This window comes from Rhinoderma darwinii, chromosome 9 (genome assembly GCF_050947455.1).
Source record: "Rhinoderma darwinii isolate aRhiDar2 chromosome 9, aRhiDar2.hap1, whole genome shotgun sequence".
Taxonomy (NCBI): Eukaryota; Metazoa; Chordata; class Amphibia; order Anura; family Rhinodermatidae; genus Rhinoderma; species Rhinoderma darwinii.
The window spans coordinates 26,401,566-26,417,361 of NC_134695.1; the positions used below are offsets into that span (position 1 = coordinate 26,401,566).

At 45.2% G+C, this 15,796-nt stretch overlaps 1 protein-coding gene across 3 annotated transcripts in view; it reads right to left on the reverse strand.

The window, feature by feature from the left end:
* Nucleotides 1-15,796, reverse strand: part of PACS1 (phosphofurin acidic cluster sorting protein 1) — a 169,750-nt gene that overhangs the window by 94,341 nt on the left and 59,613 nt on the right. For all 3 annotated transcript variants that reach the window (XM_075837401.1, XM_075837400.1, XM_075837399.1), the window contains 3 exons: nt 12,449-12,543; nt 12,225-12,345; nt 12,027-12,128 (listed from right to left, as the gene is read on the reverse strand). In XM_075837401.1, coding sequence (XP_075693516.1) covers nt 12,027-12,128; nt 12,225-12,345; nt 12,449-12,543 — 318 coding nt within the window. The remainder of the gene's footprint in view (nt 1-12,026; nt 12,129-12,224; nt 12,346-12,448; nt 12,544-15,796) is intronic.

Consider the following 15,796-nt stretch of genomic DNA (forward strand, 5'->3'; position numbering starts at 1 on the left):
ATTATGTGCCAAAAACGTGCAAAAAGCACACACAAAATGCGTAAAAAACATGCGAAAAAAGCGTAAAAAAACGCTTGATTAAGCTTACCGTTTACATCAATGGGAAAGCGAGCCCTTAGTACATACGTAAAATGCACCAAATCTTCCCAGAGTCAGTGGGTGCCATAACTACGCGCCATATAAAGCGCACACAAAACATGTAAAAACCGCCTGTATTTTAAAAAGCGTTTCACAAGAAACGCTGATGTATTCGATACATTTACACGTAATTTTTTTTTTAGCGCCGTGTGAACATGCCCTAAGGGAATTCCTTTCCATTGACCTCTAGCTTCTATTGCTGCGCAGGGGAGAAGACAGAAGTCTGCTGCACGTCTCTACAAGTAGTTTTATTTTTCATACTGATTTTATTTTATTTTTTTGTTTGGTGGGTTCCGCTGGAGCTTATTGGACTACGTCGTAGATTCTCTGGACTTCTGCGATGATCTACGTTTTTATTTTAATAAAATTGTGAACAAAGGTCTTGTGGGGGAGTTTCTATTTCAATAAAGATAGTGTTTTTTTAATACTTTACTAGCACCTTGGTAATGGCAGTTGTCCATATGACAGTGTCCATAAGTAAGGCGGGGATTAGTGTTAGCCAGTAAAAAGGCTAGCATTAACCCCCATTATTACTCCGGTACCCACCGCCACCAGGGGTATAGGAAAGAGCCGGGTACAATCCAGTACCCGACCATCTGGAAAGTAGGGTTGTCACGATACCAGAATTTGGACTTCGATACCGATACTTCGTGTAGTATTGAGATACTCGATAAGAAAATGATACTTTTACCAACAATAAAACATTTTTAAAAAAAAGTTCTTCCATTTTCTGATGTGTGGCGCGTGGTATTATGAATTTTGAATCTCCATGTACCTCACATTAATAGTAATTAACCCCATCATGTTCCTCAGTCATAATGGACAACATTGGGTTAATGTGTGAGGTGCATGATGGCGTTAAATACTATTAATGTGAGGCACATGGAAGTTCAACATTCATAAAACCTCGTGCCTCACATTAATAAGTGAAAGAAAGCAGTTTTTATTTTATAACAGCGTAAACATCATAAATGATGCTATAAATTTATTAGGGTCGCGATGATACCAAATATGTGTATATCTTATGTATTGAGACGTATTTTAATGTTTATTGTAAAAAAAAAATATAGTTTTAATTTTTTTATTTAACATACATTTTTTTACTTTTTATTTTTCAACTTTAATGTACTGGCACATATGCCAGTACATTAGCCTGTGTACTGATAGGTATGTCCGAACAACTGCCTGTGTACTAAGTATGCCCTAACAACAGGAAATATGGTTAAACAGCCCTGGGGTCCTTCAGCTTTGATCGCAGCATTCAGAGGAATAACGACGGAGATGAGAGATTTCTCTGATCTTCCCCGCTGGGCTGCATCGTGCAACCCTACTTGAAAGATGGTAGGGCACCAGGGCGGCCGCAGGCTGGTATTATGAGGCTGGGAAGGCCCAAAAAATCGTGGCCCTTCACACCCTTGTAACGCTAGCCTGCTGCTGCCTCTTTGTATCTGGCTGGTCATGAAAGTTTTTGGCCCTTCCCAGCCTCATAATACCCACTTGCAGCTGCCACAGTGCCGGTCCATCACTCCAGATACCGATACCACTGGTGGCAGGTGGGTACCGTGGTAATAGCGGGAGGTTAGTGCTAGCCTTTTTAATGGCTAACACTAAGTAACGGACGCTGTCAAACAGTCAACTGCCATTACCACGGCACTAATAAAGTAATAAAAAAACTGAGACATGTGAAAATACTGCCTCTACAGCAGCTGACATGAAACATAAGACACTCTGCTGCCAAGATTCTTTCCCGTCAAGGGAGAAAGGGAGAGAATATCTCCTTGAAATATATGAAAAAACCTAAGAACGTCTCTGTTCTTGAACAATGTCTGACTTTCCCAATTTATTATCCAACAGTGTTGGAGTTACTGGACAGTAGTTTGAAGATGGAGTATCAGAGGAAGCGTCCAGGTTTGGAACCACAGATATCCCCTGTGTTCTTACAGGCAGTTATAACGGTAACCCCCTTAGAAAAGGTGTGAGAAGCCAAAGAGATCCTGTATAGAAGAGCTGTGAATTGAAGTAATTGTGAACAACTGCTCTTAGATATTTTCTGAGAGGCAGAAAAATGTGAATGTGAAGGTATGCATCCTTCAAGACCAGAGTGGTCATGAAATCGCCTTTTCAAGGATCTGATTAGTTTCCTATTTGAATTTCATCTTCCTGAAGAATCGTAGGTCGATACCTTTCCTTCATTTGCCCTAAAGGCTTAGGAGCTAGAATTACAGGAGAATACACTCCAATTCCTCTCCCAGTAAAGACCTCCTCTAGGATCTAGAAATTGTACAAAGGAGACATCCAGGATGACCTGACATAAAGGAGCAGTATGAGAAAACTTCCTAGAGGAAGCGAATAAAAATCTATTGAATAACCGGACTGCATGATCTTCAACCCTAGGAAAGGTTATACTTTGCCAGCTTCAGAAGACATTTGGAGGCACCCCCTACACAAAGGGATCTGGTGTCAGATTTTGGGCTTTCTGGTGTCAGAAATGGAATCTGAATCACCGCTTCCAGTGGGGACTGCGACCTTAACGCAGAGCGCTAGACTGCTCGGTTATCCTGATTGACTTTGTTAAGGGCTATGAAGCCTCTTACACCCTGTTAACACAGTTTTTTTGCAGGTAGAAAATTCTACCTCAAAATTCCATCTGGAATTTTGATCTGCCTGCACGCCGTTTGCTGCGTTTATCAACCGCGTCCATTGAGCGCCGCGGGCAAAAACGCAGCGAAAAATGCTCTCTGCCTCCCATTGATGTCAATGGAAGATCAGAGACGTAAACGCCCGAAGATAGGGCATGTCGCTTTTTCCCGCGAGACGTTTTTTCCGCTCGCGAGGAAAAAAACACCTCCGACTCCCATGAAATCAATGGGAGGCATTTTCAGCCGTTTTATGGCGCATTTTCCGACGTGGTTTCGAGTAAAAAAAACTCAGTGTGAACAGGGCCTTAAAGGGAATTTGTTGCAAATTAAACACTTTTTATTTAGTAACTTAATTATTTTAATATTTTTTCCCTTTTTCCACAAGGTGGGAAGTATTAAAAATTAAATAATAATTTGACATGTTTTCCTATGTTGCCCACCAGAGGGAGCAGTTCCCAGAATTACAGCAAGGTGAATTAGGCAAAGCAATCTGACTCACAGCTGCTGTAAATGTACGTGGGAGACTCAGCCTCCCTCGCTATTTTTGGTTACAAGCCAGGAAGAGGTGTCAAATTGTCAAGCAGTGCTCAGCTTAACAATTTGTGAGAAATTCTACAATGTTAGCTGGCAGCAGTAATAGGACACACCAAAAGGCTAAGAATGGTGAAAGTCAAGAGGGAAGACCCTGGGGTGAATGTTTTCAGTTGACAGGATTACACAGCATGTATTTGACACATTCTTTGGCGCATTTTACCCACTGGAAAATACGTACAAAAACGCTTGATTAAGCTTCCCATTTACAACAAAAAGAAGTGTTGGGTCAACTACTTTTCAAACTCACAAAAAGCGAATTTTTTCTTGTTTTATGGTAAATTTTGCCACCAGTTCAGGGTGGCCATGAAAACTCCATGTGCCCCCTCCTATGATAACCTTTATTTGGGCAGGTGGGAGAAGAAAATTGTGTTTAATGAGGACATGGAGAGATGGAGGTAATGGATTCTCTTATGGTTGAGATTTATCGATGATGTCCTGATTCTCTGGACAGGATCCAGGGAGTTATAAATCAAATTCGTGGCCATCCTGGCCGTCAGGGTGTTTCCATGTAGCAGAAAACAATTTGTCAAAACCCTTATGATCTGGAAGGACCAGAGGCGGTCGCCTGTGGCGATGCAATAACAACTCATTCTGAGGGGATTCGTGAGGATTATCCGCAATCTTAAGTATATCTCTCACTGCCTAAATGAGATACCTCACAACAGGAGGAGTGGATTTGCTTCTATTACACTCAAACTCAGAGTCGAAGAGAGAGACATACCCTGAAGAAGCTGGTTAAGATATATCTCCTGAATGAAAGGAATAAAGAACGACTGCAGCATTTTTGTCCAAAGAGGAATCAGTGGAAGAAGGATATAGCCTTGATTTTCCTGCCCTCTTGTGGGATGCACTACGAGAACTAGAACGAGTGTGTCACGATCTGTGGGTATGTGGACCCACTGGTCCGTACCGCCGAAGCTGGATAGCAGCTGGCCAAACAGGTACAAAGTCAATGGCTATAGTTCGGATAAAGGTACCTGTGGCAATTCAGACAGTAGCGATGGTTTAGGCTCGGATGGAACTCTGGCAGCAGGCAGACAACAGGTGCGGTAAAACACAGTGGGTGTAGCAGGCGACACAACACGACTCCAACTCTGTACAGCAGGAACACGGAAGCACGGGATACAGGAAGCAGGAACACTGGGAACTGGAGAACACTTAAAGGGAATGTGTTGCCAGCAAAACATGTTTTTTTTTTTTAGTTAAACAATTAGTGTGTAGGTGATTAAACATTGTTCTAATTTTTTTTATTTTTTTCACGAGTCAGGAAATATTATAAATTGGATTCAATTTATAATATTTCCCAGCACTGGTCACTAGATGGAGCAATTCCCAAAATTGCAGCATTGCATGTGGTAAAGCAACCACATTGCTTTATGCTGCAAAATTGGGAAAAAATCCCTCGCTCTAGTGAGCTCTCAGAATCCCCCCCTCCTTTATCCTGGCTAGTGCCGGGAGAAACGAGGGGTTTGAACGGTCTAACCTCCTACACTGTGTGTCGCCATTTTTTGAGCTAACACACAGTGTAGAAGGTTTACATACACTAGTAAAACACACTGAAACACGAACATACATAGAAATCACTTACCTGCTCCAGTCGCCGCCGCCGCTCCCTCCGGTCCGTCCGCAACGTCTGCTGCCGCTGCTCCATGTGCACAAGTCCGGAAGCCGCGATCGGAAGTAGTAATCTTACTGCCCGGCCGCGACTTCCGGTCCACAGGAAAATGGCGCCGGACGGCGCGCATTTCAAATCGGACTGTGTGGGACCGGCGCATGCGCCGTTCCCACACACACGGCGTACACCATAGTGGATGGAACGGGCCCCGTTCGCAGTCCCTATGGGACTGGAGCTGCCGTATTCCATGTCTGTATGTGTTGTTAATCGACACATACAGAAATGGAAAAAAAAATGGCAGCCCCCATAGGGAAGAAAAAGTGTAAAAATAGAAAAAAGTAACACACAAATAAATATAAACGTTTTTAATAAAACCCTAACATAATACTGATATAAAAAAAAAAATGTTGGTGACACTGTTCCTTTAAGGGACCATTTGAAAAGACTGACACGGATAGGTACAAACAACGCTCAGGCAATTAAGGAAGGGGCAGGGCCCTTCTTATTGTCCAGGGTGATCTGCGAGCAATCAGCTTAATCTCACACATGTGTGCGCTCTGGCTCTTTAAGGCTGGACTGAGCTCGCGCGCGCACCCTAGTGGTCACTGCGGGACAGGACGGCCGCATGTGCTGGCATCTCTGGAGAGAAGGGCGTTGGCAGGATGAGAAGAGTTCGTGCTCAGCGACCTTGGACGTTACAGTATCCTCCCTCTTACGCCCCCTCTTCTTGGGGCCTGAACGAGAGAGAAACTTCTTAATGAGGGTAGGACCATTGAGATTCTCTTCTGGCTCCCAGGATCTCTCTGGACCGAACCCTCCCAAATCTACTAAATAAAAGGTTCTTCCTCTTACTTTTTTGGTGTCCAGGATCTCCTTAACCTCAAATATCTAGGCAGAACCGCTGGTGGCAACTGCAGGGCTAAGAGTCTTAGAGTAGCGGTTCAGGACCACAGGTTTCAGAAGAGACACGTGAAAGGAGTCAGGGATCCGGAGGGTAGCGGGCAGCCAGAGCTTGTAAGAGACTGGGTTGATCCGCTGCAGGATCTCAAAGGGTCCGAGGAAAATGGGAGCGAATTTGCATGACTGCACCCTCAGCCGGATATTTCTTGAGGACAGCCAGACCTTGGTACCCAGAAGAAACTGGGGCGGCTCTCTTCTCCTCGTATCTGCCTTTTGCCTCATGCGATCCACCGCCAGCAGATTAGAAGACCGGGTTTGCTGCCAGATCTGTAGAAAGTCCCGGAATGCAGAGTCAGCTGCAGGCACATGGGACGAAGCAGACACAGGGAGAGGAATACGTGGTTGTTGGCCGTAGACTATAAAGAACGGTGTGGAGGCGGTGGACTCATTTGTAAGCATGGGATACAGGTAGCAGGAACGGTATAACACTGGGAACTGGAGAACACTCAAGGGACCATTTGCAAAGACGGACACGGGAAGCTACAAACAACGCTCAGGCAATGAGGAAAGGGGCAGGGCCCTTGTTATTGTCCAGGGTGATCTGGGAGCAATCAGCTCAATCTCACACATGTGTGCGCTCTGGCTCTTTAAGGCTGGACTGAGCTCTCGCGCGCACCCTAGTGGTCACTGCGGGACAGGACAGCCGCATGTGATGGCATCTCTGGAGAGAAGGGCGTCGGCAGTATGAGAAGAGTTCGTGGTCAGCGACCGCGGACGTTACAGAGTGCAGTCCAGGGAAGAATGTCTGCAGGCCTGAGTGGGCTGTTGTGCCTGAGAGGGGTCAGACAATTAAGATGCTAATTGCTGAGGAAGGCATTGTAAGGCATCCACTGTGGCCTGAGAGAGGCGGGCGAGATTATCAACCGCCTGGGTGAGGGAGGCGGGAGAGTCTTAGGAGTTTTTCCCTTTGAAGACATATTATGAGCCTTTTACGAAAAACACACTATAGCCTATGGCTGGGCAATTATGACCTAAATCAAAATCACCATTAATTGAACATGTAACCTCAATTACGATTAATGAATGATTAGTTAGGCCACACCCCCTATTTGCATGTTACGCCATTGATTTAATATTTATTCCCTGAACCTGCTGTATACTACTGTATATAATATACCCGACACTGCCCCACACAGTATAATGTTCCATAGATGCCCCCACACATTATAATGCCCTATGGTTGCCCTTCACACAGTATAATGCCCTTATAGTTGCACCCCACACAGTATTAAGTCCCCCGTAGCTGCCCCATGCTGTATAATGCCCGCACAGCTGCCCCCAATAATGCCTGATAAAAAAAAATAATTTACATACTCACCTTACCCATTCCAACGACGAGTGAAGGAGATCCCTCTGCTCCTTTGGTCTGTGCGGCACGGCGCAGAAAGGCACGATGACGTCACTGCCTCGCGTCCGGCGAAACATAGTGAATGGTAGAGCAAAGACCTAACGGTCTGCTCTAACATTAGGTTTAACTGTATCTGCGTCCTAAACATGCAGATAGTTTAAACCGAGAAAAAAAATTGGTAAAACCAAAATTTGCAAGATGACGTCAATTGATTGCGCTTAATTTTGATTTCGATTATTTTTCGATTAATTGCCCAGCCCTACTATAGCCAATGGCTAACTTACCAGACCCCCTAGGTGCTGTGTCCCCCGTGAAGCAAGAAACGTCCCCAGCACTGTATGACACTAGTACACCAGTTTAGGGCACTATGTCGTTCACGAACAGGAAATAGAAAACCCCTCCCCTCCAGAAAAATCCGCGACGTGCTGGTTTGACAGGGCAGGAATGTGACTCATTGTCCCGCCCAACAACTAATCAGTACATGGAAAAAAGCAGCATAGGAAAACGGTGGGGCAGGGAGGAGAGCAGGCGGGAAAGCAAGGGGGCGTGGCCAACTTGCGGCCTAGCAGAGAACCGAAGTCGGGCCTAAATTAATGGCAACGCCTGCGGAACGACGTGGCTTGTAGTAAAAAACTGAGGGTCATTTCTACGAGCACATAAGCGTTCGAGACCCCTTAGTAAGGACACAACACCTCAGAATAAAGAACCCCCTCTATATAGAATGCTGTAAAGTCCGCTGGCATAGTCTGAATTGCTCCTTCACCAGCTACAGCAGCTCCCATTCGGGGGGGGGGGGTGGGCGGGGGACTTAGCTGTCAGTCGTCTTCAGGCGCAGCCTGTCACCCCTTCGGAAAATGCACACACGCGTAGTGTCGCTGTTCGGCATCATCAACCACAGATGCGGTAATGATAGGAACCTGGGTGCCAAGGCGGGGAACATCCACCAGAAAGGTAGGCATCCACTGAGGTAGAAAGAGCATCTGCCAAAATGGCGGGCATCAACATAAACAGTGGGAATTCCTTCTGCCTAGCGCCCGCAGGGGATTCACCAAGTGGAACACACAAGGGGCACATGAAAAACAAATAAATAAAAATAAAATGAAAAAAAAACTAGCAGAATTGCCTGCAGTGCAGGACATGTCTGCCTGCCAAGGACACTAGGCTAAAACTGGGGAACTGAGTGCCCAGTGTATAGCACACTGGGCGGAGCCACACATTTTTTTTATATTTACCTAGTGTCAGCCTCTTAGTGACAGCAGCCTATACCCATGGCACTGTGTCCCCCAGTGAATACTTTAACGAATAATGTAATTTTTTGTTCCAATAAGATGTAGCTTTAGCTCAACAGTTTCAATTTTCTCAACAAATAAAGTAGAAAAATTAGGATTTTGGTACTTCCCAGTAAAATCCTCTTGTTGAATTCACTGGGAGACACCGTAACATGGATATTGGCCGCTGTCACTAGGAGGTGGACACTAGGAATTTAGGGGTATAGTGAGATTTTGACCCCACAGGTTTTTGCTGAATTTATTAGAACGCGGCCGTGAAAATTAGAAATTACGTTTTTTTTCTGATAGGATGTAGTTTAAGCTAAGAATTTTTCATTTTCACAAGGAATAAAGGAGAAAAAGCACCCCAACATTTGTAAAGCAATTTCTCCCGAGTACGTCAATACCCCATAAGTGGTCATAAACTGCTGTTTGGGCACTCGGAAGGGCTCAGAAGGAAAGGAGTGCCATTTGGCTTTTGGAGAGCAGATTTTGCTGGATTGGTTTCTGGGCACCATCTCACATTTGCAGAGCCCATGTGGGACCAAACCAGTGGGAACCCACAAAAAAGAAACTACACCCCGGAAGGCATTCACCTAGGGGTGTAGTAAGCATGTTAATCCCACAGGTGTAATGTGTGTAATCCCACAGAAAATTAGTGTGCAGAGGATGTTGCAGATTGAAAATGGCACTTTTTACATTTCCAATTCAGTGTCCAATATATTGTGCCCAGCTTGTGCCAGCATGAAAAGACAGCTCTCTAATTATTATGCTGTGTTTCCCGGTTTCAGAAACACCCTTCATGTGGCACTAATATTTTGACTGGACATACAACAGGGCTAAGGAGTAAAAAAGTACAATGCCAATTTGAGGCCTAATTTACACAGTATTAGTTTACAATTGCAGAGGCTCTGATATAAGATAATAAAAGAAAGCCCTGAGAAGTGACCCCTTTTTGGAAACTACACCCCTCAAGGGATTTATCAAGGGGTGTAGTGAGCATTTTGACCCCACCAGTGTTTTCCAGAAATGAAGGCGCTGCGGGTGGTGCAAAGTAAAAATAGCAATTTTCCCTAGATATGCCATTTCAGTGGCAAATATGTTGTGCCCAGCTTGTGCCACTGAAGACACACACCACAAAAATTGTTAAAAGGGTTCTCCAAGGTATGGTAATGCAATGGAAGTAAACTGCTGTTTGGGCATAGTGTAGGGCTCAGAAAAGAGGGAACGTCAATTGGAGCGCAGATTTAGCTTGGTAGTAGTTTTGTATGGCGTTTTACTGATATTTCAGTTTATAATGTGGGGGCTAGGTAAGCTGGGCAGAGTAAATCAGGGCATAATAAGGTGGTATAATAATGGGGTAAAAAAAATAATAAAAGAATCCATTTTTGTCAAGCTTTGAAGCAATCCTTTATGCACAGGCCAGTGTCACACTTCTAAATGGTGTCCTTTCTTCTCCCCCTTTTGGTACACACTTTGCACCTTTGCTGTTTGGGGAATTTCGCTGGGAAAATGTTGTTCTGGTATAATACGGCCCTCCTCATTCTGGTTCTCAAATATTAGGGCCTTAATAATCACCTCTGAAACAGAAGAAATATGCAGGCCCGAGGAAAACATTTTCATGCTTTGTCTTTCCTGACTTATGGGAGCCAGAACTTTTTTCATAGACATAGTGGTATGAGGGCTGTTTTTTGCAGGACGAGCTGTAGTTTTTATTACTACCACTTTGTGGTACATGCGACTTTTTGATAATTTTTTATTACTTTTTTTCGGAGCCAAAGTGCTTTTTTTTTTTTTTTTTTTTTTTAAATTCAGCATTCGCCGTGCTATATAAATGACAATTAACTTTATTCTGTGGGTCATTGCGATTATGGCTATACCAAATTAATCTAGTTTTTAAAAAAAAAAAAAAATGGGTCGCCATTTTCTGGGAGCCATAACTTTTTAATTTTCCGTCTACAAAGCTATGAGAGGGCTTGCTTTTTGCGGGACGAGCGGTAGTTTTTACTGGTTCGGGTACTTCTGACTTTTTATCCTATTTTTTGGGAGGCAAGGTGTGCTGTTTTTTATACAGCGTTCACCGTGCGTTATAAATGACATGTTAACTTTATTGTGCGGGTCAGTACGATTCCGGTGATACCAAATTTATATAGTTTATATTTTACAACTTTTTGCACAATAAAATAACTTTAGTAAAAATAATGTCATTTTTTGTGTCGCCATGCTCTGAGAACCATAACTTTTTTCTTTGACAGAGCTGTATGTGGGTTTGCTTTTTGCAAGACGAGCTATAGTTCTTATTGGTACTATTTTTAGATACATGCTACTTTTTGATCACTTTTAATTCCAATTATTAGACAAGGTGACTAAAAAAACAGCAATTCTGGCATTGTTTTTTACTAGGCTTCTGTACGGCCTCCGATTGCCATAGCAGTCATCGGCACCCCTGCGTTCGAGTCACGGGATGCCGATCGGCTACAAACCACTTAGATGCTGCGGTCGCTTTTGACCGCGGCACCTATAAGGAGTTAATGGCGGGGATCGGAGTTAACTCTGGACCTGGTCCCTGCCATTACAGCAGGGTGTCAGCTGTAACATATAGCTGGCACCTGCAGCAGATGGAGCGAGCTCAGATTCTGAGTCGGCGCCACCTTCTTGTTGGAACTATACGACATGTTACGGGCACACCTCACCGCTCATGACCTACAGTTACGTCAAATGTCTGGAAGGGGTAAGCAAAGTATAAAGCACAATAGGCAAACATCAGTCTGTATTTGTTCAGACATAATATATGTGTGTGTGTGTGTGTGTGTGTGTGTGTGTGTGTGTGTGTGTGTGTGTGTGTGTGTGTGTATATATATATATATATATATATATATATATTTATTTATTTGTATTAAATAATTGGTCATAACGCAGCCCCCATGGCTAGCTGCTGCTCCATGTAAATACAGTACATTGTCTCTCCCATCTCCTTGTACATTGAACAGAGAACAGCTCTGTACATTGTATGTGCGCTATAGAATATATAGGGAGAAGGTTGGAGGCAAAGTATCAGTTGCGGCTGCAGTAAGCCAGGCCACGAGGGTCGGGGTACTGCATTTCTGTTCAAGTAGGGGCCTCCGTCACAGATCCGGCCCAAAATACCAGAAACAATAGCACAGCATGCACATATAAAGAAGCTGCAGGAGCAGTGAGAACATTTTACAGCAGTAATGACCAGTGTAGCTGAAAATCTAACACTGGTTGAGATATAAATCTTACCAGGATGCTGCTACAGCGTCTGTCTGTGTCTTTTTCACTCTGCTCCTGCTCCCCCTCCCCAAGTTTAAAGTAGCAAATAGTTCTAAATAATGTGCCATTACCTGAGGTAAATTCTGACCAGGAGAATATGACATTAAAGCAAGTATATGGGAAAAAAAAAGGACATTCTTTTTTAAAAATGTTACATTTTGGTGTATTACCTGTCCTTGCCAATCAGAGGTGTGCACAATGAAAATAGTTTCTGGAAGAGACTGATCTGAGAGGTTTTGATTTAACTGGTCTAGTAATATTTTCCGTGGGACCTGTGAGATAATGACACAGATAATTATATCCAGAGTTAAAAAATGTAATTCATCATAAAAAAAATAAGCGTCAAGCAAGTAGCAACCAACCGGTACCTGCGAGATCTGTCCGGTTTCTGCTGTTCTGTCACTCTCTGTACTATGAGTTCTCTCAGATAGTCCTTTGTTAGAGGGTCTCTCTTTAACAGAAATACTTCTCTTACTCTGAGGGGTCACACTTGAAGGAAAAATGGCATCACAGGTTAAACATAATATAATAAATTGAGCATTACACTTTTTAAGTAAGTAGTCAAATTTATTATTACAAAGTTTTATCTTACCTTGGACTTTTCACAGACTTAGATTTTTCAGGAACTGAAAAAGTGATTGATTCAGAAAGAGTATCTAAATCTTGCGAGATATCCAAAGATACATCCTGTAACAGGAGGAAAGAAATAACAGGATTTTTTGAGTACTCCGCGTAAAAGCTTTTTCTTGTCCAGTTCATTGGCGGACACAGACCGTGGGTATATGCTGTTGCCACTAGGAGGCTTGACATTAAGAATTGAAAAGGTATGTCAAAACAATAGAAGAGAATCCCTTAAACTGACAACCACAAACAAAAAAAATCTTGAAGACATAATGGGTGGGAGCGGTGTCCTCCAATGAACTGCACGAGAAAAGGAGTACAAAAAAACCAACCCGTTTTCTCGTTCGTTGCATTGGTGTACACAGACGTGGAACGTTCTAGAACAACCCCCAGGCGAAGAAACAGAACACGGTCACCTATTTCAGAGATGCTTGCAAGACCTTGCGACCCATGGAAACGTCTGCAGAGGCAAAAGGTGGGCACCTGATAGAACTTGACAAAGGTGTGCAAGGAAGACCATGCTGCCACCTTGCCTACCTGAAGGGAGGAAGTCTGATGGCACACAGCCCAGGAAGCCCCAACCGCGCTTGTAGAGTGGGCCGTCATCCGAATCGGGGGAATCTTACCGCACATCTGTCAAGCCCCGCAAAATGTCATCTGAATCCAATGAGCAAAATTGACCTCAGAGGCCGTTAACCTCTTCCTGGGATCCTTCGGGAGGATAAACAACAAATCTGACCTCCGGAAGGAAGCAGTGACAGAAGGGTAAGTCCGCAAGGAGCGTACAACATTTAGGTTGTGGAGACAACGCTCCCACAAATGATTAGGACATAGACAAAAGGGCGGAAGAACAATGTAGCGTAGCTGCAAGATGCGTAGATGTAAACGTAGCAACCTTAAAATTCTGGTGAAAGCGAGGTCCCAGAGAGAAGGTCCGGATGGAAAGGCAATGGCCAGGGGATGTCGGCCAGCAGGGACACTACGTCTGTGTATCAACGTCGTGGCCAATCTGGGGCTACCAGGATGGCTGGAACACCCTCAGCCTAGAGCTGGTGAAGAAGATAAGGCAGTAGAGGCAGAAAGGGAAACACGTACACGAGCCTGAAGTTGGTCCACAAAGCCAAGAGAGCGTCCATGGCACAGGCCTCTGGATTCCAGGTTTGGGAGATGAAGAAGGGAACCTGGTGATTGAACCTGAATGCCATTAGGTCCACGTCCGGCTGGCCCCATCTGAGCCAAATCTGTCAGAAAAACTCCTGGTGAAGGGACCTATGCTCGGGATCCACCTTCTCGTGGCTGAGGAAGTCTGTGACCCAGTTGTCGACCCTGGTAATGTGTACTGCTGTCAGAGAAGGAAAGTGATCATACGCCCATGCGAGAATCTTTGCGGCCTCAGCCATCACTGCGAGTTCCGCCCTGTTGATTGAGATAAGCAACAGCCGTGACCGTGTCCGTTTGGACTCGCAGCGGATGTCCGGACAACAGCGATGTCCAGCGTAGCAGGCAAATGAAGATGGCTCTCAATACCAGCAGGTTGATGGGGAGACAGGATTCCTGTGGAGACCAGAGCTCGTGAGCCGTAAGGTTCCAAAAAGTTCCTTTGTACCGCTTGAGACTGGCATTCTGTGGAGAGGATCTGCCAGTTCAGGGTAAGGAAGAAGCAACCTCGTGGAATGACTAGGGAGGAGACTGACCAACGAAGTGGTTGAGGGACTTCGACGGGAAGGAATAACCGTTGATCCAAGGAGTCCAGGGAATGGTTCCACTGGGAGAGGATCGCCCGCTGAAGGGGGCGCGTGTGGAACTACGCAGAGGGGACGGACTCGATCAAGACCATGTGGTTCTAAGAACCCTCATGCAGAGGTGGCGTGAGGTCGAGGTGGAGTGAGGTCGAGGCAGCCGTCCGCAACGATCCTGTAATGACGGACCGACAGTCGTTCCGGGGGAAAGACTTTTGCAGACTGAGTGGCGAAAGCGATGCCCAGGAACACGATCTGTTGGGAAGGAGACAGGGAAGATTTGGAGCGGCAGACAATCCAACAGAACGGCACAAGGTTTCCAGAGTGATCCGGAGCGGCATCGTGTTGTCTTCCCTGGAGGGAGATTGATCAAAATATCGTCCAAGTATGGGGAGACCAACACTCCCTGGTCCGAAGGTGTGCCATCACGACTGAAAGGATTTTTGTAAAGTCTCTCGGGGCTGTAGCCACACCGAAAGGAAGAGCCTACAAATTGGTAATGATGGGACAGCACTGCAAAGCACAGGAAGCGCTGGTAAGTCTGGCAAATAGGGATGTGAAAATACGCATCCTTGATGTCCATCGAAGAAAGAAACTCCCCACGTTCCATGGAAGCGATGACAGATTGAAGGAATTCCATGCGGAAATGGTGGATGGGCCAAACCGAGCCATCCTTTTTTGGTACGACAAAAAGGTTGGAGTAGAACCCCAGAAACCTTTGGATCGAGGGCACAGGAGAGATGACCCCTTGAAGGAGCAGTGAGCAGATTGCTTGAAAAAAGACTGCTGCCCTGGAAGGGGACTGAGGAACAGCAGACTGAAAAAAAGCTCCATAGGAATGCTGGTAAATTTAATTTTGTATCCAGAGGATACCACTTCCTGAACCCATGCATCTAATATCTGAGAGGGCCAGACTTTCCTGAAGTGCAGAAGTCTGTCCCCACTCTAACTGAATCGAGCTGGGATGCACCTTCAGGCGGAAGTGGACTTACCAGCTCCAGCCTCGGCACACTGAGGTTGGGGTCACCAGGAAAGGCGAGCCTTAAAGGAAGGTTTGGCTTTCTGGTCCTGCTGAGACGGCGGTCTGGAAGACAGAATGTTGAAAAACCCACTTAAGGATCGAAAATGGGGACTTGCCTTCTTGACGGGGGCGGTCGTCTGACCCTGTTCTGAAGGAGATGTGTGCGCTTTCGTCTAATTGGGTCCCAAAGAGACGGGAGCCTGAAAAAAAAGAATCGCGCTCAGGGACTGCTTGGAAGACCAATCTTTTAGCCAGGTCGTCCGGCGGATGACAATGCTAGAAGTCGAAGCTAGAGCTACCAGTTGATCAGCGTAGAAAAGCTTCACATAGGTACTTGGACCCATTAGAGATAAGATGGCAAAGATCCACAAATTCCTCCAGAGATCCAGAGAGCAGCCCATGTAGAGGATTTGTGTGGCCATTCAGTGATAGCTCTGCTGACCCAGACGGAGGAAAAGATAGGGCGTAAGGCAAAGCCAGAGGCTTCAAAGGCGGTCTTGGCAAAAGGATTCCACACGGCGATTCATAAGATCCTTAAGAAGTGCCACCCTCCATAGGC